Source organism: Anolis carolinensis, chromosome 2, assembly GCF_035594765.1.
Source record: "Anolis carolinensis isolate JA03-04 chromosome 2, rAnoCar3.1.pri, whole genome shotgun sequence".
Classification (NCBI taxonomy): domain Eukaryota; kingdom Metazoa; phylum Chordata; class Lepidosauria; order Squamata; family Dactyloidae; genus Anolis; species Anolis carolinensis.
This window is the reverse complement of record NC_085842.1, coordinates 34145950-34170265: the sequence shown is the minus strand read 5'-3', so window position 1 is coordinate 34170265 and position 24316 is coordinate 34145950. Positions and strand designations below refer to the sequence as shown.

The 24316-nt window shown below is 41.9% G+C and overlaps 1 protein-coding gene across 1 annotated transcript; it reads right to left on the bottom strand.

Moving 5' to 3' along the window:
• Window positions 1–589: 589 nt before the first annotated feature.
• Window positions 590–23652, bottom strand: c2h3orf84 (chromosome 2 C3orf84 homolog). Its single transcript, XM_003228790.2, has 4 exons — window positions 23505–23652; window positions 16470–16583; window positions 2778–2855; window positions 590–1219 (listed from the first exon to the last, which is right to left on the bottom strand). Exons 1-4 carry the CDS (start codon window positions 23529–23531, stop codon window positions 689–691), a joined length of 750 nt encoding a protein of 249 aa, XP_003228838.1. The 5' UTR covers window positions 23532–23652; the 3' UTR covers window positions 590–688.
• Window positions 23653–24316: the final 664 nt, after the last annotated feature.

Below are 24316 nucleotides of genomic sequence, written 5' to 3'. Positions count from 1 at the left end.
ATACATGGTCTCCAGATCTTTGATCATTTTAGTTGCCCTCTTCTGGACATGTTCCAGCTTGTCATTATCCCTCTTGAACTGCCCAAAATTGAACACAAAAAATCCTAAAAACCCATTTTAAGGTTTCAAAAAACCCTAAAATGGTGTGATATCACCCAAATCTACAGTCAGGAATCTGTTAATGGGGTTCTTCACCTTTCTATTTACCTGGGATAGGGGCAGATAGTTGAATTGCTTCTTAAACATCTGGAAGAGAGATCCTGAGGGCTTTCCAATTTTCCAGGAGGCTTGAACAGCCACAGAAGCAGACTAATGTACTTGCAAATTCACCTTGATGTTTCCCTTACACTGCTCCTCCACCTACCCTTACTTTAAAAATCATTACTTTAAGCACAGGTTGAATGACAAATACATATGCTACTTTACAGGCCAAATTAGACACGTTGAATCCATGCATACAGTTCTTAACGGTAAAGCACAATGCAGATATCAAGATTTTCTTGCTAAGAATGCACACTGGTTTTTGTTTTTATGGGGTGACCTGTGAAACTCATAGGGCGGCCTCTTCATTCCTCACACATGACAGAGATTACGCAGTCCAGCAAGGTTTTAATCGTTTCTGAACCTTAATCAAGTACAAAGGAGCATTTAATTTCCCCCACACAGAAACAGGAAATATGACATACAGTCAGCAATTGTGCCAGTGCAAACAGTCGGAGACTGTCCACTTGGGTCGCTGGGAGGACATTGGCCGCCCATGGAAGGATCTTGCGACAAGGGCTTCTGCCACTGTTTTGGCTTCTGTTGCAGTGGGCTCCTTGGAGGCTGAAGTGGAGGGCTCACCGGTGGTGGGAGCAGCAGCTGATTTGCCAGAGGGAGGAGCCGTGGTCTCACTGGAAGCAGAAGCCGCTGACTTGGTTGCCTGAGTCTTGGTCTCTTTGGTCACGTCCTGCTGTTGGACTACCCCAAGGCTGGGTTCGCTCAAAGGGTGGCTCCGATATGTGCGCTGGTAGGTGGTGCTGGGGGTGCGTAGGAGGGGCTGTGCTTGCATGCAAGTGTGATGGACCAATATCTGAGGAATCTTCTCTCTGGAACGGAAGTCAAACTGGTAGCTTGACATAAGGGGCCTCTGGCGTTGTAACTCCTCCTTCAGGGGGATCCAGTCCATTAAGGTATGTGTGTCAGGAAGGCTCCCATCTATTCTCTTCCTTCCTAAGCCCTGCCATGAAGCAATGAACAGGTGATTAATTGCAAAAGAAGCATCTGAAATATTATTTAGATCATGGAAGGTTTACTACAGGTGAAGACAGATGTAAAAACATTTAGAGGAGTGGAAGTTACTAGAAAATTTTCTCATCCTGCTTAGTAGGAACTGATGATGGCTGACCTAGCCTGAGCTCAATGTTGCACTGGACCAGTTTGGAAAATTGACACTTTTGGATTACTGTTCCCAAATTCTCTCTAACCAGCATGGCAAAATGTCGTATTTGCTGCGAAATTCTGAAAGTTATATAGTAAGTTTTTTAAATAGCCTTTTCAAGCTCTGAACTGGACTCAGTTGTTTCTACCTGCTGTAAACCCACCCCAGAATCAATTCTGCATTCAGAAATCTTATTCTAGTTAGTCCCCATGGTAGCAGTGATGAGGCACTTGAAACTCTATTCACCCCTTACCCCATGAGCATTGCACTCCTGCCCATCTATCTGGCAATGTACAATATACAGAATATAAAACAACAGGCAGAAGACGGATAGTGTGATTGTGGCATCAGATGATTTTTTTGGAGAATTGATAGATACAGGTTCAAGTGTTGATAGCAGGAGTTTTAACCTAGCATTAAGGCAGATTTGATTACTAGAACAGTCACAGCGTGACTCCATCATCAATTAGCCTTAATTCTTCTATAGTCATCCTCACTTCCAGTTTTGCTTGTTACTGCTGCCATCATAGAATCATAATCATGATGGGGAGAATACAGCAAAGGAATATTCATTTTCTGCCTCAGCAAGCAGTACAAAAGAGTTGAGGGTTTTCACCCATTTCTATCCTTGTCTTTGCAGCCATAATAACTAGAGAAATTGTGTTTAAAATGCTAAGAAATTCAGGATGCCAATTACTTCCACTAAATCACATAATTTGAGTGGTCCTGCTAGATTTAACAGCGACTTGCTGGGAACCAGAACTCTAGGATAGGGAATAAAAAGCTCATCAGATATTAAATACCACCATAGTCAGTGATGGAGCATAACAGGAGCTATATAGCTAAACAACATTCAGAGGGCCACAAGTTATAGTGTAAAAGAAATAATGGAGGGCTCAGTAACACTTCCTCCTCTTTTCTGTCTGTTTCCTTATAGCTCTATCTGAACATCAGGTCAGCTGTGGGAGGACTCATACAAAACAACATGAATTTTAACAATTCATGATGTGGCATGAGAACCAATTGCAGCACCTACTCCTGCCTAGCTCTGAGCCACTGTTTGGAGCACATCGGGCCTCCACTGTATCTAAAACTGAGCTCCTAGGAGTGCACACACAGGCTACCCACACAGCACAGAGTTCTTAAATAATGCTTCATCAAATGTAGCCAGTGGTGCCATCACAGTTCCTGGGGGAGCCCTGCCAGCTGCCATGAGGTAGCTAATCACATTAGGAATGAAAATGATGTGCCTAATCAAACACTCTTTTGATTAACTTCTCTGCCTGTTCTTTTGCTATGTAGAGCGGGGAGAAAAGGGATTGAAATCCACACGTGTACCTCCTAATAGCACACTCACACAGTCAAAATATGTAGCCGATAATGGGAAGGAATGCTTGTTGTCAATCTTGGAGAATATGTGCTTAGAAGGCGTTTCCTTGAAAAAAAACACAAACAAGGATTAGGTCCATGCAAAACGTACAGCCTGCGTTCAAACAGATCTATGGTTCAGAAATTCTATGAACTCAAGAGCTATGGAGGAAAACGTACCATGCTTCTGGCCGTATATCTCAGCCTCAGGTTTTCCATCTGAGTAATTAGACTCTATATCATCTGCTTTATAGGAGCGATGTGATAATGAACACAAGCCCAAAGCAGTCTTTAAATGATTGCTATTTCAGAGAGATCACTGTGAGTTTATGGTGCTTTGCAATGAACTGATTATTTACAACAACAAAAAAGAAGACCATGTGTCACCCTTGATTGTGGGCTGTGCAACTCCTGCCCATTATGTTCCAGAATCCACTTGAGATGAGTTGGGCTGCACAAAAAGGACAATTGTTACTGCAATTCAAATCAGGGTCAGCAAGGGGAACATTCTTGATAGATAACTAGGAAAACCCATTCTTATTTGTGAGCAAAGGTAAAAATAATTGAAAATCCACAAAACAATGATACCTTTCTTGTCCCAACTAAAAACACAAAATAAATCATGCAAGCTTTTGAAGCTCTGCTGGTTTCTTCATCAGGTAAAAATGCTACATATCACTTGGAAGAAAATGACTATCTGTCTCAGATATTACTTTCGTTGTCAGTAAAGATAGTCTTGGGGGATATCAGTGCAGACTGAGCCCAATCAACTTCCTGGCCATGTGGGGACCAGGGACAAAGGGCAGTAAAAAGCCAGTTAATAAAATGTCAGCTCCATTAGCAGCAGCAAAGTAATTTCCCTTGAGATCTGAGATCCCTCTCTCCTATGTGAGCTTCTCTCCTATGTGAGCTTCTTTCTCAAGAAGTCTCATGTGGAAAAAAGATACATTTTTAATATTACTCCAGACAAATGCGCGCGCACACACACACACACATACACAATAATATATAATTTTGGCTAGTATAGGGAAGGGTTAACACCCCTGTGGTGTTTGTTTTTGCTGTCTGTGCCCCTGTTTAGAAGCCTTCACCTCACTTTCTGTCCCTGTGATAACTGGATTTTGAAAAATTTGGCTGGTTGTAGAGACAAGGATTGGTCTCCTTTAGTGGAAACCCCTTTTCCCCACGATCACCCTTTCAGGAGTGAATCTCCCTTCCGAGGGGTAGATTTCTCTCACTTTCTGTTGTCTCAGCCCCATTCTTATGAGTCATTTGTAAGTTGGATGTTTGTAACTCAGGGACTGCCTGTACTGAGAAGCTAGAATATATTCAGAGGTAGTCAAAGGTCTGGAAACCAAGCCTTATGATGAATGATTTGGGACCTGGGTATATTTATTTATTTATTACAACATTTCTATCCCGCCCTTCTCACCCCCTAAGGGGTACTCAGTTCAGAGAAGAATGAGAGGTAACATAACAGCTAGCTTTAAATTTATGGAAGAGTGCCATGTAGAAGATAAGCTTGTTTTCCACCTCACCGGGGACCAAACACAAAGAGACGGGCTTAAAATATGAGAGATGCCACCTAAACATCCAGCTGTAAGAGCTCTTTGACACCTCCGTGAACTGCCTCAAAGAGTTATGGACTCTCGATCTTGAAAGTTTTTAAACAAAGACTGGATCAGCATCTTTCAGGAGTGCAAAGTAGAGGATTGAACTGAGTGGCACTTTCAGTCTCTACCAACTTCAGGATTTTGTGATTGTATGGCTTTAAGTTACTGGTGGTATGTATCCATCATGTTTCCCTTCCTCTTTTATTTATTGTTGCATCTAGTACACCTTGTTTACGTGTGATGTAACTTCACTGTATGTTCGTGCCCATTGGAGAAACAGTGTATTCAGTATTCACCAATCTGCAGAGGCTTGAGTTCAATTCCGAATTTTACCCACAAAGCCTGATGGGTTATCTTTAGCCATCACTACCCTTTAGCAGTATGTGTCTCATGTCCTACGGAATTGTGAGACACCAACTGTGCTGCTAAGAAAAAGATCTATGCCAGTGCAAAAGCTGAGGTCCAAAGAAGGACCAGAGAACTCAAGAGCATCTGGTGGACAACGAAGGATGAAGAAATCCAACACTTTGCAGATACCCATGATGCTCAGGGATTTTTCAAAGCCACAAAGATCATTTATGGACCAAGAAACCATGGCATACAGCCTCTACGCTCATCAGATGGAATCAAACTTCTAAATGACAAAACATCAATTGCACTACGTTGGAAAGAGCACTCCCAGAACCTGTTGAATCACAGCTCCAATGTGGACTAAGAGGTTCTCTCACAAATCCCGCAACAACAAACCAGGGATGAGCTTGCAGCACTGCCTAGTTTGGAAGAAGTCAGCAATGCCACCAGCCAACAAAAAAACAACAAAGCCAGCGGACCTGATGGGATCCCTGCTGAAATCTTCAAAATGGATGGACCTGAGCTGATACAACAACTCCACCAGCTCATTGAAAAGGTGTGGGTGACCGAGAAAATCCCAGCTGACTTCAAGGATGCCACCATCATCACCCTTTTCAAGAAAGGGAATAGAACAGACTACGGGAACTATCGCGGTATCTCCCTTCTAACCTCTGCTGGGAAAATCCTCACAAGAATTCTTGCAAACCGCCTTCTCCCTGTCTCAGAAGACACCCTCCCAGAATCTCAGAACGGCTTCCGCCCCTCCAGAGGAACAGTGGACATGATCTTCACTGCACGACAGCTCCAAGAAAAATGCAGGGAACAAAACCAACCTCTGTACATGGCATTCATTGACCTTGCAAAGGCATTCGACACAGTGAATCGCAGCACTCTCTGGACCATCCTCCAAAAAATTGGGTGCCCTGACAAATTTGTGAATATTCTGCGGCTCCTCCATGATGACATGATGGCAACAGTCTTGGGCAGCAATGGCTCCCAAAGTGACCCATTTAAGGTGGAATCAGGTGTCAAGCAGGGATGTGTTATTGCCCCTACCTTATTTTCCATTTTCATCGCTATGATACTTCACCTTGTTGATGGGAAGCTTCCCACCGGAGTGGAAATCATCTATCGGACAGATGGCAAGCTATTTAACCTCAGCAGACTGAAAGCCAAAACCAAGGTCACCACAACATCTATTATAGAACTCCAATATGCCAATGACAACGTAGTCTGTGCGCACTCAGAAGAAGACCTACAAGCCACTCTAAACACCTTCGCAGAAGCATACGAAAAGCTCGGCCTCTCATTGAACATCGAGAAAACTAAAGTGCTCTTCCAACAGGCACCAGCTAATCCCTCTGCAATGAGAGGAATACAACTTAATGGTGTAACACTAGAAAATGTTGACCATTTCTGCTACCTTGGCAGCCACCTCTCCACAAAAGTCAACATCGACACTGAAATACAACACTGCCTGAGCTCTGTGAGTGCAGCATTTTTCAGAATGAAGCAGAGAGTGTTTGATGATCGGGACATCCATAGAGATACCAAGGTGCTTGCTTACAAAGCCATTGTCCTCCCAATCCTGCTCTACGCCTATGAAACGTGGACGGTCTACAGACGTCACACTCAACTCCTAGAGCGTTTCCATCAGCGTTGCCTCAGAAAAATCCTGCAAATCTCTTGGGAAGACAGGCAGACAAATAGTGTGCTGGAAGAAGCAAAGACCACCAGCACTGAAGCAATGCTCCTATGCCATCAACTCCGCTGGACTGGCCACGTTGTCCGAATGCCTGATCACCGTCTCCCAAAGCAGTTGCTCTACTCCAAACTCAAGAACGGGAAATGTAATGTTGGTGGGCAGGAAAAGAGATTTAAAGATGGGCTTAAAGCCAACCTTAAAAACGGTGGCATAGACACTGAGAACCGGGAAGCCCTGGCCCTTGAGAGCTCTAATTGGAGGTCAGCTGTGACCAGCAGTGTTGCGGAGTTCGGAGAGGCACGAATGGAGGGCTTAAGGGAGAAACGTGCCAAGGGGAAGGCCCGTCAAGCCAACCATGACCGGGACCGCCTTCCACCTGGAAACCAATGTCCTTACTGCGGGAGAACATGCAGATCAAGAAAGGTCTCTTCAGCCACCTAAAAATTCACCCTCAAGTCCCCATGACCGGAAGACCATCATCCTCGAACTACGAGGGATCGCCTAAGTAAGTAAGTAAGAATTGTGAGAATAAAACAATGTGACCCCATATAGAAGGTTAGGATGGATATAAATGTGTTAAGATAAAAGGAATGTATCCATTGTGTTGTTGAAGGCTTTCCATTTGTATCGATTTGAACTTACAGAATGCTATCCAATATTTATTATGTAACCTGAGTGAAGTAAGGCAGTATCTTTCAAACAGAAACACCAAGACTCTCCCACCGCTATGATGTTATATATGCTTTATGGCACACATTTTATAATGGAGATGTTTTAGTATGCTTTTTTGTAAATCTAAGCTCCTTATGTGATTTGGATATGAAAGGCCAAAGGCCTCTTCTTCCTTCATCTCACAGCCTTTCATACAACAAGAGAGTTGGAAGGGCTCCCAAAGAACTCTATCCCTGCCATGAAGGAATACACAACTAAAGCACTTTCAAAAGCCCTGTTTAAAAACTTCCCAAGAAGGAAGTAGAGTCCACCACTCTCCAAGGCAGTCTACTCCACGGTTGAACATTTCTTACAATAGATGTTTTTCTTGATTTTTTTTTCTTTGTAACTGGTTTGTAGAAAATAAGGCTGCTCCATTTTCTACATGGCATTCCTTTAGTTCAGTGGTTCCCAACCTTTGGGCCTCCAGGTGTTTTGGACTTCAGCTCCCACGGTTCCTAACAGATGGTAAGCTGGCTGAGATTTCTGGGAGTTGAAATCCAAAACATCTGGAGGCCCAAAAGTTGGGAACCACTGCTTTAGATATTACAATATGGCTATTAATATTATCTTCTCCAGGTTGATATTGTCTTCCTCAGGTCTCTAAGCTGTTCTTCATAGATGCTGGTTTTCAGGCTTCTAACCATCTTGGCTGCCTGTCTTTGAACAAATTTCAGCTTGTCCATATCCTCCTTGAATTGTGATGCCCAGAACTAGAATCAGTGTTATTCCAGTGTTGTCTGATCAAAGCAGAGTAGACTGGGACTATGACTTCCCTCAGTCTCGATGCTATACTCCTATTGATGCAGCCTAGATTTCACTGGCTATTTTAGCTGCTCATAAAACTGTTGACTCACAGTCAGCCTGTGGTCTACTAAACCCCTAGATCCTTTTCACGTGTGCTGTTTTCAAGCCAGGTATCACCTATCCTATATGTGTACCTTTCATTTTGCCTGCCACAATGTAACACTTCATCCATAAACAACAAATGGGTTTTGATATCCAAGTTATATGGAACTAAATTCTCTCACAACTGTTAGTTACTAGGAAACCTTTCTTTAGGCTCTTCATTTTTTGCAATCACACAAGCCCACTAAGAGCAGTAATCCAATAATTTTAATAGTCTATCTTAATGAGATGTTGGGGCATCACTTTTCTTTTTCATCTGCTCACTTATATGCTGTTTTTTCCCCCTAGAGAACCGTAACTCAGGGTGGCTTACAGAAAGTTATAAAGTACATTACAAAACCATTAGAAAAAGAAAAGACGCAAAAATGTATTGTTAAAGTGCAATTGAGCTATGTGTAATATTAAAAGCCTTTTAAAAATCCAAGAAAAGAAATAAACAAATGAAACATCGCAGTACTAAAAGCTTTTGCAGTCAGTTCCGAAATGCTTTTTGTAGGAAGGTTGTATTGTTAAGTGATATTTCATTCATCCCTTTGTTGAAATAACATTTAATGTCAGGAGCAAGGAAATAAAGCATTCTGTTTGTAGGTAAACCAAAAAAAATAGTAATTGTTAATCAACACTAGCAGGATCTTATCCTGCAAAGCGTAAGACTGTTGAGCTCTTTCCTGTCCTGTTGCACAGAGCTGCTCAGCACCTCTCTGTGTAAATGTGGGCTGTTCAATGTGCAGCTGTCAGATTCAAGAAATACTCTCTTAGCAGACAAATTTAATCAATCTGCCTCCAGGAGGGATCATTCATGCTAAGGGAGTCTTTATTGTGCTTTTTATTGATGCTTGGAAAGCACTTGCAAAGCTGGCAGCTGAAGACCTGCTTGGCGTTCTCTCCGAGCTGCTTCCCCCTCTCTCTGTTCCCAGCTATGGGCATCCAGCACATGCATGGCTTTTCTACAGGCCATAGCCAAGCCTCCGAGGAGCCAAGAGGCAGAGCACAGACTACATTTTTCCTAAAGGTCTGAACTAACAAATAAATAGTTTGCTACAAGCCCCTTCACATAATCTCTGCATTATGGCTTTGATTGTATGTTCCTGCATGGTGGCAGATTGGACTGAATGGCCCTTGGGGTCTGTCCTGACTCTATGATTATCATAGTCGTGTGCAGCATTCTTAAGATCTTTCTAAACCATTTATTAGAATATGAGCTTTTATGGAAGTATGATGTAACTGAGGAAATGGGCCACAGTCAATTAAAAGCTCATGTTCTAATAAATTTTACAATCTCAAAGGTGCCAAGTCTTTGTGCAGAAACCTGTTGGCGATATAAACACATGTAATTGATAGACTATTTGCTCTAATGGTTTGAGTGTAGGACTAGGATTTTGGAAGACCAGGGTTTGAATTCTCATTCAAGTATAGAGAATCGCAGCAGGTGACCCTGGGAAAGTCACTCTCTCTTGGCTTAAGATAAATGTGTGCAAAGTGCAGCCTACAAACCGATGGGCTCAACTTTTGTGTTCCCATTAGTCCCTAACCCGCCATTTAAAAATGGGCGCAATTTTAGAGTGGTTTAGCTCTAAAACCATGCAAAAACCTTCCAACATGTGAAAACATAAAAAACACCACCACTACCACTCCTCAGAAGCATTCAAAACCCTATACTATACTCAAATACTTAAAATTTTCCAATATCCTGCCATCATTTTGAGAAGAACTACAGCAGCGGTTCTCAACCTTCCTAATGCCGTGACCCTTTAATACAGTTCCTCATGTGATGGTGACCCCCAACCATAAAATTATTTTCATTGCTACTTCATAACTGTTATGAATCATAATGTAAATATCTGATATGCAGGATATATTTTCATTGTTACTTCTCTTTCTCCCTAGGATTTGGCCATGGAAGAACCACTACACCCTTTTCTAAGCCCTGTCCTCCCCCCTAGGCCATCCCTCCCTCACCTTCTCCCTCTTCCCCGCTCCCCACCATCTCCTCTTCGTCCTCCTCCTTCCTCTTCCCTCTTGGCTCCAAAGCAAACTTCACCTCTATCGCTCCCAACTCTTCCTCCTAAAATGGCGGAGGGGTGGAGGTGGCAGGGCTGAATGACGTCAACACCTCCTTCTGGAGAGGAATAAGAAAAGACCTCTGGAAAGTGAAGGGGATGGGGAAAAGTTCGAGATGTCTTGGTTCCTAAGACCATATGTGTTTTCCAATGATCTTAGGCGACTCCTGTGAAAGGGTTGTTTGACCAACAAAGCGGTCGTGACCCACAGGTTAAGAAACACTGGACTAGAGGAAAATGGAGAGATGTGGGCTTGCTGTAGGTGTGTGTGGCCCACAAGTGGAGCTGTGAGTGGAAATCGGCACCTAGTCCCCACGCAGCTGCCCACCTTAGCTTAAAAGGAACCCCACTGAATAAATCTCACAAAAAAAAAAAATCCTATCAGACGGCCACCTAACAAGTTCAAAGCAAAATTCTACTTTGATTTGTAATAAGCATCTTATACCTCAGGGACCACTATTATTCCATGCACCCCTATATCATGTTGATCAAGGTTCTAATTACTAGCTTTTCCATTCACAGATGAGGCACTAGAGACCACTAGGCACTGTGTTCTGCCTTCTTCATCACACTACAGAAATTCAGCTTTGAGTCCTCAACAAAATTCTAATTGTGACTAATGCAGAATTATTTCATCTGATAGTCCAATGTCTCACCTTTGTTGTTATATATCACAACCCTCCTTATTACACAGGCGTCCTGCTCACTCCCGTCTAAACGTTCGTACTCTTATCTCCCTAACACCTTGGCCGCTTTGAGTCTTCTTGCGGAGAGAAAAAGCAGTGTATAAATAAACATTATGATTATGATTATGGTTCTGTACTTCTCTTGACTCACTTTGTACAACTTTCAGCCATTCAGCTTTAATATTCACAGCTATTCAAATCCTTCCTGTTCCTTGAAACTGCACTGCCCTTTCTTCCTTGCTGCCCCAAGTCCTAGAATGCTTTCATGTAACCATTTCCTTTACCATCTTCATGTTCTTTGCAAAACTCACCTTTTCTGGAAAATGTTTGAAATAACTCCCTACTGTAATACTCTACTGTAACTAATGCACATGTAGCTGAAATAGTAGCTCGTTTTTCCTCTTTCAGCCGTAACCCACTTTTCTCTCATTTTCCAGTTTGATTTTTAGAATGTCAGTCTGCTTGAGGAAAAGATCTATACACCTGAAATGTGTAAAACACCATATATACAGGTGGTGCACATAGGATATATATAACAAACATTCACAATGGGTTCAAATTACAGGAAAGGAGATTCCACCTGAACATTAGGAAGAACTTCCTGACTGTAAGAGCTGTTCAACAGTGGAACTCTCTGCCCCTGAATCAGATGGAAGCTACTTCTTTGGAGGCTTTTAAACAGAGGCCGAGTGGCCATCTGTCAGGGGTGCTTTGATTGTGCCTTTCCTGCATGGCAGAAGGGGGTTGGACTAGATGGCCTGGGTGATTTCTTTCAACTCTATGATTCTATCTATAAGATATATGAATGCTGCCTTATGCTAAGTGAGAACCATCATCCTTACAGTGTATTCCATTTATAATCTACTGTTGCAGGCAGCCGTTCTCCAAATCTCGTTCAAGAGTTTTTCCTGATATCTAATATCCTTCATGGCCTCCTGCATCCACGCCACATGCTGTATGACATAACTTCTTATTATGTACTTCATCCTCAAATAGCCCTCTACGAGGTCATTTGCCTTCATACCACATTCAATACTTGCAAAAAACCATTTACTGACTTTGCAACTAAGCTATGATTGGAAAACCTAGCATGAAACTTTAACAACTCTGTCGCTGTGTGAGGGCAAATGCCATAAAGCAAGGATGACTGACTTGTGAACATATACATCTATCAAATCGTGAGTCAGACTGGAGATCATTTTAGCCATCATAGCAACTCCTTAGGAGTTTCAGACAGTAGCTCACTGCTGGAGAAGCCGAAAACTGATTGAGCTAGGGACAATCTGTATGCAAAACATGCACTCTGCCGCTGAACTATTGCCCTTTCTTTCTGTATTCTAAGGAACCATTTGGTTCCCTAGATACTCTTTTTTCAGGTGTGGGTGAGAGAGGTATATTTGCCCCCCTTTCATTTCTATTTAAGCTTCATAATTAAGTCAGCACCACCAACCAACATGAGCTTCAACATCCAAAGAGAGATGAAGCCATTTCTCTTATAGTTCTTGGGGAAAAATTAGTTAAACTGCTAACATTTTATTATTTATTTATTTATTTATTTATTTACAGCAGCATTTATATTCCGCCCTTCTCACCCCGAAGGGGACTCAGGGCGGATCACATTACACATATAGGCAAACATTCAATGCCTTTTAACAGAGAACAAAGACAAGACAAACATAGGCTCCGAGCGGGCCTCAAACTCATGACCTCTTGGTCAGAGTGATTCATTGAAGCTGGTTGCAGCTGGCTTGCTCTCCAGCCTGCGCCACAGCCCAGGCCTATAATTATTATTATACCATCACACACATAAGACATAATGGCAAAAGTTTTCAGGTCCTTATTAAATTTTTGAAGAGGGGAGTTCATCAATGAAGCTTAACCTGTGGTAGCAGTAAGAAAAATAGTACCTTACTCAAATTGATACTAATACACTAGATTCTCTGTTAACCAGAACTCAAGCAACTGGAACTCTTAAGCAATTGGCAAAGAAATAGTGCATATTGCATCCACAAAGCTGTTTTTATAAAAACCCTTAAACTGTGTTATATTAGTCTTTATTTATCTTAATTTACTTTAAATTACTGTATTTCAGTATTAATATTAAATCAATACAGGCAGTTCCCAAGTTACAAACATCCGACACATACAACTCCGACTTACTAAAAGGGGGGGGGGGGGGTCTGAGATAACAGGAAGTGAGAGCAAATCTATCCCTAGGCAGGGAAATTCACTCCTGGAAGTGTCATCATGGGGGGGAAAGGGGTCACTGATGCCACTGAAGCTTTATCACCAACCCTTGTTTCTATGACAACCCAAAATTTTCGAAACCCAAATATCACAGGGACAGAAAGTGAGGTGAAAACTTCTGAACAGGGGCACAGACAGCAAAACAAACATTATAATAATATGTAATAATAATAATAATAATAATAATAATAATAATAATAATAATAATAATAACTTTTTTCTTATATCCCGCCCCAGCTCCCCAAGGGGACTATGGGCAGCTTACATGGGGACCAAGCCCAGTAAAACAGCAACAAAATATATAAGCATAAAATATTTTGCAGTTACAATGGATAATTAACACATAAAAACATGTAAAAACATCATGGAAACATAAGTCAACAACAACCACTCAATAGCCAAGCATAATGGCATGTTCAGAGATGGAGGCAGGGCAATAATAGGGTATGTACAATATACTACAAGGCCATTGGTACAAGGGGCCGGTAATGAAGTGCAGAGGCCAGGTATTAAGTTAGGGGCAAAGAAGGGCCAAGTCAAGTGGTAATTGATTGGTTAAAAGCACATTGGAATAACCAGGTTTTCAGGTTGCCAAGATGGGTGATAGTCTAATTTCTCTAGGGAGCGAGTTCCAGAACCACCAAGAAGGCCTCCTCCCTCGTCCCCACCAACTGTGCTTGTGACAGTGGCGGGAGCGAACGAAGGGCTTCCCCAGCAGATCTTAAAGTTCACGCAGGTTCACAGAAGAAGATGTGATCGCGAAGATATATAGGGGTTTTTGCAATCTAAAACTTGGAGTTATACCTAAAATGTGCCTGTTCTGATTTACATACAAATTAAACTTAAGACCAAACCTTTAAAATCACATCAGATATTTTCTCCCACTGATATGTATTGGGCCTTATAATTTATTTTGCACTTGTGATAAAGGCGCAACACTATTGAGCTGAGAATCAGCAATGGGAGATTCTTCCTTGCAAATGAAAAGATTCAGAGATAAAGATGATAAGAACAGCGATACAAGTCCACTGTCACAACATGGCACTCTGTTACCAGCCACGGTGTTGCTGGGAGGTGACAGGACCCCAGGCGTAGAAGGGGCTTATGTAGCACAATATAAAAGCTCTGACAACAGGTGAACAGTGCTGTAGGTTCCTGGCTGAGATTAGATGTCAGCTCTGTTTATTAGCTAATGGAGGCAGGTGCCAAGCCTCTTACTGTCAACACCAGGATGTGGTGGCAGGAGTGTAATCCGCAACATGCAGCTTGGGATATTGCTAAGGGAATTTAGCAGAGTTTAGTGACTACCCCAAATCCCAGCAGGTTGATTTCATAAAAAGGAGCACTGCTATTTCCCTGTCACAACAAGGACAATCAGTTTCTCCCAGAAGCATAAAAGAGTGGTTTGCAATGGACTTTCATATTTCTCCCATGAGCAGCTGGGGATGCTGCATTTAGTCTTAGCCAAAAGGAAGACTTCCCAGATCTTTAGGATTTGCTTTATCTTTTATTGATGTGTTTTTATTTGAGAAATATATATTCACATTCCCAATATAAAAGCCCTCTAAGCGGCTATTTATAACAGCAGGAAGATAATTAGGATGCCGTTAACAGCATCCTGAGCTATTAGAAGCTGTTCCGTTTTCTTAGTGAAATATTCACATCCTCATAAAACTGGTCATAAGTACAAAACCGTTAACCCAGCTTCCCAAAGCTCTCTTTTATTTGAAAAGCATTTAACTTTGCAATTATTTAATAATGTATGCAGTTCCCAGAATCTTTCGTTTGTTTGTTCCCAAGCGAAAAGTTTGTGAACAGTGACAACAGTTCAAAGATGAGAAGTCAAATGGAGTAAAATAATCAGGTTTTGACAAGCAGTCTTATCTAGACTGAACCCAGATGTTTACCCTCAGCTTGATGCACATAGAAATGTACACACTGACTGCTGTCAAGTAATGCAGCTTACTGTCTTATGTCCAAATTTCTTCTCCATCCTGGCTCTAGGGGGGCCAGTTGTTACCACATATGTATTTGGATCCCCCCCCCCCCCCCCGCCATTTCTAAAGGAAGAATGGAATAAGAATCATGTTTGTGAGTACTTTGGGAAAGCACACACCAGCTGTCAGAGTTTAAGACACAATTTAAGACCTATCTCTTCTGGCAGGCCTATCCAGTCAATTTTAACTTGTGAATTTTATCCTGTGTTTTATTGGTAAATTGTAAGCTGAATTTTATATATATATGATTGTTTTACCTCGCTGTTTTAACTATGTTGTAAGCTGCCTCATTATTATTATATCAGCTACTTCAAAGTCCAGAATTGAGGAGCATTAAGACTGGCAACCACAAAAAACTTGTTCTTTCCCCTAAAATAATCAGGATCTGAAATGAGAGTCAAGATGAATTTCAGCATTCCAAAAGAGATATTCAAAATGGTGTGAAGGCACTGTATGGTTCTCCTGTAGCAGAAGCTAAGTAGGTTCAAGCTTAATGAATCTGTGATCAGGGATCACCTGAAAAGTCACATTTGCTGTTCTGAACTCTTTGAAAAAAGAGTGGACAAGTTGGTTTCTGCATTAGTAGCATGGTCACGACCTGTAATTCGATTTCCAAATATGACACCAATTTCTCTACTATCGTCTTCTCTAATTCTGAGTATTTGCTAATAGAGGTAGGACACTGGGAGAGCATCTACACTGTGGAATTAATGCAGTTTGAGACCATTTGGACTGCCATGGTTAATTCTATGGAATCTTGGGAGCTACAGTTTATAGCCTTCTCTATCAAAGAGCTCTGGTGTTTCACCAAACTATACGTAGGTGCCTCTATATTGTAGAATTCAGGCAGTTTGATGCCACTTTAGCAGCCATGGCCCAACACAATGGAATCCCTAGATTTGTAGTTTCATAGAATCATAGAGTTGGAAGAGACCTCATGGGCTATCCAATGCAGCCCCCTGCCAAGAAGCAGGAAAACCGCATTCAAAGCACCTCCAACAGATGGTCATCCAGCCTATGCTTAAAAGCCTCCAAAGAAGGAACCTGGATGGCCATCCAGCCCCTGTTTAAAAGCTTCCAAAGAAGGAGTTTGGTGGGACACCAGCACTCTATGGCACAGAAGACTAAAGACCTAGTAAAACTGCAACTCCCAGGATTCCATAGCATTGAGCTGTGACAGTTAAAGTGATGTCAAACTGCATTGTTTCTACAGTGTAGATGCACATTTTGACTCCCAGGATTCCACAGCATTGAGTCATGACAGCTAAAGCAGTCCCAGAACTGCACTGTAGATGCAACACAAAGTAGATATAGGTTCTAAGCATGAAAAGGATGAACAGGGAAAGACTTGAGCTGTTAAGGTGAATGCTGGCATTCTCTCCCTGCACCTTCACTCACTCACCTTCATTCTCTTCAGGAAGACATCAGGAGGTGGTGGCTGGGCTGCTTTTCGGAACTCTTGGGTGTAGTCACTCCTGCATTTGCTTCTGAAGTTGCCATAGAAACCGTTAGCGTGCTGGAGGAGCAAGACAGGCAACAGGGAGACCCTCATTAGCAACAGAGCAATGTAATCCAGCTGCCATCTCCAGACTCTCTGGTTAGTTTTGATAAGGCCAGGGAAGGTCATATTTGGCCTCTGACAATGAAGGAAGGGGTGTTACAGGGATGCACTGTTATTCTTATTACTGGCAAGGAAAGCAGTTCTTCAGGATGGGCCAAGCAGACAGGCAAATCTCTGAAGATGCTCTCCTGCTTCTCACGGGAACTTGGTTGTGTATTCCTGCAAAGGGACTGACAAGAGGCTTCATTTGCGGGAATCAGGAGTGTTCCTACACAATGGATCAACACAGTCCAGACTAGTAAAGTGTGTCTGCCTCTGCTTATTCCTTGACATGTCTGACAGGGAATGATCAGCAGACAGGAGGTTTCAAGGCTGCCTTCTCATCCTTGCAATTTGGAGAAGTTACTATTCTGGGCTACAGCTCTCAGCCAGTGACACATAGTACGTCCACACTGCAGAATTATTGCAGTTGGACCACTTTAGCCATCATGGCTCAATGCTATGGGATCATGAGAGTTAGATGCTGATGTCTCACCAAACTACAACTCCCAGGATTCCATAACATCAAACCAGGGCAGGTAAAGTGATGTCAGTCTGCATTATTTCAACAGTGAAGATGCAACCACAGTCTCCTAACTCCTACCAATAGGTATGATAGATAGATTAGATAATTAGATAGATAGATATTGCAATGGTGGAGACTGAGTGCTGTAGCCCAGTTCCTGACATCTAAACCATGTTATTAATCTAATGTTATTGCAAAATATCTATCAGCAGGACAGTTCTCAGCATGGATGGCCATCTGCCGTGAGTGCCTTGAATGCAATTTTCCTGCTTCTTGGCAGGGGGTTGAACTGGATGCCCACAAAGTCTCTTCCAACTCTAGGGTTCTATATTCTGATCTACATATATTCCATTATATAGATGGCAAAGTATGCATACATGTATGTTTGTTAGCTTGTCTACTTGTACCAGAAAGGCTCCTATATGGCTTGATGGATCTGGACCAAACATGCCACCCTTCATTAATCAACTTAAAATAATTGAATGTTTGAATGAAAATAACAGAACGGCCTCAAACCATGATATTGGATTATGTGATTTTAAATAAGTGGTTTTAATTGATATGTTTTAATGGGTGCTTGTAATGTATATGTTTTTTTTTTGGAAGAATGTTCATGTGACATTGAATTGTTGCCTATATATGCTAGCCGGTCTGAGTCCCCTGCAGGGTGAAAAGGGTGGGGTATAAATGGGGTAAATAAACAAACAAAAAAACAACCCATTTTGGGCCCAGAGCTAAGGGAATGAAAAGAAACGAAGTGGATTGGCTGTGCCTAGGTGAGGTGGCCCTCTGTGATATCACTAGGAAAGAAGGGGAATGAAATGACTTGATTGCTGCTAGGAGACATGTGTACGGGGAGGGAGGGAACAAAGGAGAGAAAGGAAGGAAGGAAGGAAGGAAGGAAGGAAGGAAGGAAGGAAGGAAGGAAGGAAGGAAGGAAGGAAGGAAAAGTGATAAAAAGAAAAGAAGAGTAAGAAAAGTAAAGAAGGGGAAAGGTTTATGAGGAAAAGCAAAGGAGGAGATAAGGAAGGAAGGAAATGAAGACATAAATAAATAAACAACCATTTTTGGGCCCAGAGCTAAGGGAATGAAATGAAACAAAGTGGATTGGCTGTGGCTAAGTGAGGTGGCCCTCTGTGATATCACAAGGAAAAGGGGAAATGAAATGGCTTGGCTGCTGCTAGGAGACATTTATGGGGAGGGAGGGAGCAAAGAAAAGAAGGAAGGAAGGAAGGAAGGGGGAGAAGTGATAAAAAGAAGGGAAGAGAAAGAAAAGTAGCAAAGATGAGGAAAGGTGTATGAGAGAAAGCAAGGGAGAAAGTAAGGAAGGAAGAGGGGAGGGAGGGCGGAAGGAAGGAAAGGAAGAGAACAGAACAAAAAAAGGGAAAGATCGGGTTGTTGTATGTCTTTCGGGCTGTGTGGCCATGTTCCAGAAGTATTCTCTCCTGACATTTCGCCCACATCTATGGCAGGCATCCTCAGAGGTTGTGAGGTATGGATAAACCTCACAACCAGTTTATCCATACCTCACAACCTCTGAGGATGCCTGCCATAGATGTGGGCGAAACGTCAGGAGAGAATACTTCTGGAACATGGCCAAACAGCCTGAAAGACATACAACAACCCGGTGATCCCGGCCATGAAAGCCTTCGACAACACAAAGGGAAAGATGTATGAGGGAAAGGAAAGGAATAAGGAGGGAAGGGAAAGGAAAAAGAAAAAGAAAGAGGGAGAAGGTGTATGGGGGAAATGGAGGAAGGAAAGAGAGAGCCACAAAGAGAGCCTGCCCAAAGAGAATTGCTAAAGCATTGGCATGGAGATAGTGTGAGGTATGTCTTCTCAGAGCTGGAGAAAGGAGAAAGCAGGGGGGCAATGGCTCCTCTGACTCTCAATCAATGGCGGGGTATAGACACATGTATCTTTTAAATTCAAAATACTATGCTAATCATAATTTAGTGCTGAAATACAGAAATAACCATTATTTTAGATTCAAAAAAGGTTTCTGCAACAAGTGCACCTTATGGAACGTAAGCATTATGCCTAAATTTGCGTACTATATCCTCCAATATTTGGCAATAGGGCCATGCAATTGGTAGCAATTGGTGAGTCCCTCCCCTCTAAATATTATATTGTTTAAGGCTTCTTGGTACATGTTGTTCACTGTGCTCATTTATTTTCAATTAGTCCGTTCTGCAATAATTTCAAGTCCAGATGGCAATCATTCTTTCTGTTAAAGATGTGTTTGCTAAAAGATAATTGACATAAATTTGCATATCAACTATTTAAAAATAAGCCTCAGAAGCTACACTGTGTGAAATGCGAGGTTGTGCACTGCGTGCTGCCTTTGCATTAATACACAGAAAGATGAGACCCCAAACCAGAAGACACTTATCCAACTATGAACTGAGTTTTCCTTATCCAACATCTCAGGACCAAAGGAGGTTTGGATTTTGAATTTTCCAAGATTTTGGAATGAGGTTACATTTATTAGTTGCAGACATATTCTTCAGGCAACTGTATATAAGGATGCCAAATGGCCAATATAGATATCAAATTGACTACAGAACTGGAAGCAAAACACAGAGACATTACATTCCGAAAAACATCAGAATTCTGAAAGCAACTATCCAGTGATTTGTACGTAAAGAGAGGGACAATGCAAATGCAAATAAACAAGGCAACAGTCACATTTTTTCTTTCCACCTTTGAGGATAGTAATGGCCATCAAATTTTGGGAAGAAAACCCTATGATAGGTGTGCATTCATCCTAAAATGTCTTCAATGTACACAGTGACAATAGCAACACAATTGTCAAAAATCATGTTCAGAACCTTGACTTTAGAGCTGTTCTCAGTCATTTCCTATACAATTCTTAATCTGGCTGGAAATAGTGATTTAAAAAACAAATGAAAAGTAGGAGTCTGAACAAGTTGGCTTCTGCCTGTGTCACACTTATAGTGTGAGAATGGGATACCTACTGCCCTGATTATGGCAAAAGATATATTGGATTTGTTTCTTTTATTGGCAAGAATTTAAGAGAAAGACTGAACTGGAACAGCAGGAGGTTATCAAAGACTGCTTTTCTGTTTACATTGCATGGTCTGTGTGTGATGATTAAGGTCTCCTGGGTACAAAATAATGCCCAGTTCCAGCTTTCATCAGCAGGCTGAAGACTCCTGTATTTCAACAACATGCCTCATACAATAGACTACAAATTAAGCCACCCCAGAGAGCGTGAGATAAAAGCTGGAGAAAAAGATACATTAGGTTACAAAAGAAATAAAGAGAAGAAAGAGAAGAGGCGTTTTGAAAGTGTGTATTTATATTCTGAAGCGTGCTAAAAGAAAATGAACATGTGTCATATCGATGAAGAAAGGGACAAGAAAAGATGGAAAATGAGTGAGTTCATAAAAACATTACAGCCATGCTTTAAATATTTATAAGTGAAGTTTAAATATTTGCAAGATAAGTTTTTCCAAAGTGAATGACTCACCTATGTCATTAAGTCACTTCAGAACACATCCAAAAGATAGACAGTTGGACCAGACAGTACAAGGGGTTATTTCTTTTCAAGTGATTCTATGTTTGCCTGAAATTGAGAATAATCTTAGGGTATGCGGGGGTGAGAAATAATATCCAGGGGCACATTTAGATTGACTAGTTGAATGAGGATAAAATGTGCTTGTTTCAGGTTGGGCCTTTTTGTGTGTTCCCTAGTAAAGCTGTCACTCTTTTAGGTAACGGAATATATGTCTTTGGGAGGCATATGTTATATCCAGGCAATATATTGCTTTCTAATGACAGCCATTTGGTATGAAGAACAAGTTGCCAGAAACGTGGGTGTTTCCGATGAATAACAACATGAAATATATTCTCCCTAAATTGTGCCATGGCTGAGTTTGGGGCATGGTGAACCATCTACAATTGCTTAATGTGTGCCCAGTTTGTAATTCAATCTGTAAATATAAAATCTGCCTTCATGGTATGTGCGGTCTGATATGAGTTGAGAATAAATGAATGAATCACTAGCAACTTGGTACCTAGAGATAAGGCTCTCATGGAGGTATGAAGGGTAGATATATCTAGAATTATTGCAGTTTAATCCCACTTTGCCATTGTTCAAGGCTGTAGAATCATGGGGTCTGTAGTTTTACAAGGTTTTTAGCCTTTTATATCTAAGTACTGATGCCTCACCAAACTGCAAATCCCAGGATTCCATGGCATTCAGCCATAGTAGTTAAAGTGATGTTGAATTGAGTTAATTCTACCATGTAGATGCACCTGTGGTGGGTCCAGTGATGAAAAAAGGGAGGAGAAATGGGGACACAAATGTTGAAGAAAGAGATTCAGGGGCATCAGAGCTGGGCATGGTCAGAGATGCTTGTCAGGGTTTTGGCCAAGCAACTTCAACCATTTCTGTAGAGCTAAATGCAAATCCAAAACCATCATGGAAACCACCCATGTGAAACTAGTTTTCAGTACACACTCTCCAATATTTAGTTAATGAAAACTAGGATGCATCTAGCAACATCAGTGTGTGACCAAAGAGGCAAAAGGAAGAACACATAAATTGTAGCAGTTTGCTTTTGTCTTGAGTACACAGGGAAAGGTAAGACTCAGCTCCATCCTTCCCTTCACTCGGCAACAATTGAAGTAAGCTAAGGAGAAAGAGAGAAAATGGGACTAAGAGAGAGAGTTAAACTGGAACATTTAAAAGGCAACTCAAAAGAGTGGAGAAAAGCAGTAATCAGAAATATCCCTGCCAAATTGGGACATTTGGAGACTGCAATATGCTATAACTGAGTATCAGCCCGTGCTTTGACTTACAAGAAGCACTGCTTGACTATCAAGCAAAAAGTGGGTGCTAGAAATAATATCATACGAAAGCTGACTGGCACAACCTGGGGATCACAACCAGACACAGTGAAGATATCTGCTCTTGCACTTTGCTACTCTGCTGCTGAATATGTATGTCCAGTGTGGAATGCATCTCACCACATTAAAACAGTGGATGTGGCTCTTAATGAGACATGCCACATTATCACAGGATATCTACACCCCACACCACTGGAGAAATTATATTGTTTAGCCAGTATTGCACCACCTGACATCCGCCAGGAAGTAGCAGCCAGCAAAGAAAGGACCAAGGCAGTGACATCTCCGGCCCATCCTTTGTTCAGAAATCAGCCAGCACACCAACACCTTAAATCAAGAAATCGTTTTCTAAGCTCTACGGAGATACTCACAGGAACACCTAAGCAAGTGAGAGTCCAAAAGTGGCAGGCTAAAACCCAGAACCTCAACCCATGGCTGATACCAAATGAGAGACTCCCTCCTGGCCACACCTTAAGAAATGAGGCTACAAAGTAGAGTCCATGACATGCGAGTGTGGAGAAGAGCAAACCACAGATCACCTATTACAATGCAGTCTGAGCCCTGCCACATGCACAATGGAGGACCTTCTTACAGCAACACCAGAGGCACTCCAAGTGGCCAGCTTCTGGTCAAAGGACATTTAGTACAATGCCAGGTTTGTCTTTTCAAATACATTACAACTGTACCCTTGGTTCACTTCTGACACAATAAATAAATAAGCCCGGAGGAAACAGTGGCCTCTAATGCAGTTTGACACCAGTTGGTACTGTTTCATTATTTGGGCAGATGGCTCGATGCAATGGAATCATGAGAGTTGTAGTTTTACAAGATCTTTAGGTTTCTCTGCCAAAGAGACCTGGTGCCTCACATCATAATTTCATAACTTTCAGCCCCAGCAGTTAAAGTGGTGTCAAATTGCATTAATTCTACTGTGTAGATAACCCCCCCCCCCCAAATGAAGGCAAATAATTAATTGGGACTGTCCCTGCCAAATCACCTGGAGATTATAGAATGATATAATTTGAATATCAGTCCAAAGCAAACACAGGCATCTGAAAGAAAGCTTCCCTTTCCATACAGATCTTTAGCATGGCTAACTGGACCTCAAAAGATTTCTCAACACTGATCCCTTAGGCTTTTTTGGGCTTCAAAGCCTCATCTGATGACATGGCCCAGGTGTAATTCATGCCACAGCTTGTGAATGCTTGATCCTGGTACACACAAAATATTGACAAAAATGAAAGTGTCCCCAAGGCAGTGAACGATGCATTCTCTCACCAGTAAATAAACACCTGGAGTTAATGTAGAAGAACTACCAGAAAGAGATGTCTTCTTAGAGATATGAGTTCAGCACCTTTTTTTCCTAGCAAACAAAGTATGCTCAAGGGGTCTTACAAAGAGCCACAGACATCATTTATCACAGGTATTTTGCTTACCCACGTCCCAACTATAGGGCTAGGCATCCCCTCAAGGTCTGAGGGGAGCCGCGTAAAAGCAGCCAGTCCCCTCAGTGATTAGAGTAGCCACTCGAAGCTGGCTGCGACCTGGTTTGAGAATTTGCCACCCATGTTTACACCGTTGCTTAGCAATGGTTCTGAAAGGAACACAAGGATTGTTAGATCAAGGACAAGAAACCAGCCTATTCCAGGTGACATTTCAAGCTCACTTTTTCCTCTTGGAGAATAAAAATTACTATGAAATGTGGAGATTTGTGGGTGATGAGTTTTTTGACAGCTTCTAGGAATGTCAGAAAGATGGATGTGCAGGACTGCTCGTTCACTTTTGGGGTGAGGTGCTGGGTTGTTAACATAAGCTCACAATGTAGGGCTTTATATTTATCTAAGACAGTGGTTTTCAACCTATGGGTCCCCAGATGTTTTGGCCTTCAACTCCCAGAAATCCTACAGCTGGTAAACTGGCTGGGATTTCTGGGAGCTGTAGGTCAAAACACCTGGGGACCCACAGGTTGAGCACCACTGATCTAAGAATTAAGGTACAGTACTTAGATTGATGTGGATAAACTGAAATGTTTTTTTGGATTTAGGTTTTGACTAAAAACATAATTAGGCCTATACCTGAGTATATAGGATAAGTGATTATGGAATAAAAATGGCTGCAACGATTACCTGATGAATCTGATACTCTGGCCAATGCTGGAGGCCCATGGGATGGCCACAGATGAGGCCACTTGGGATCCCAGCATTCTGGCCTTCCCAGCAAGACTGCAGTAAAGGTAAAGGTAAAAGTT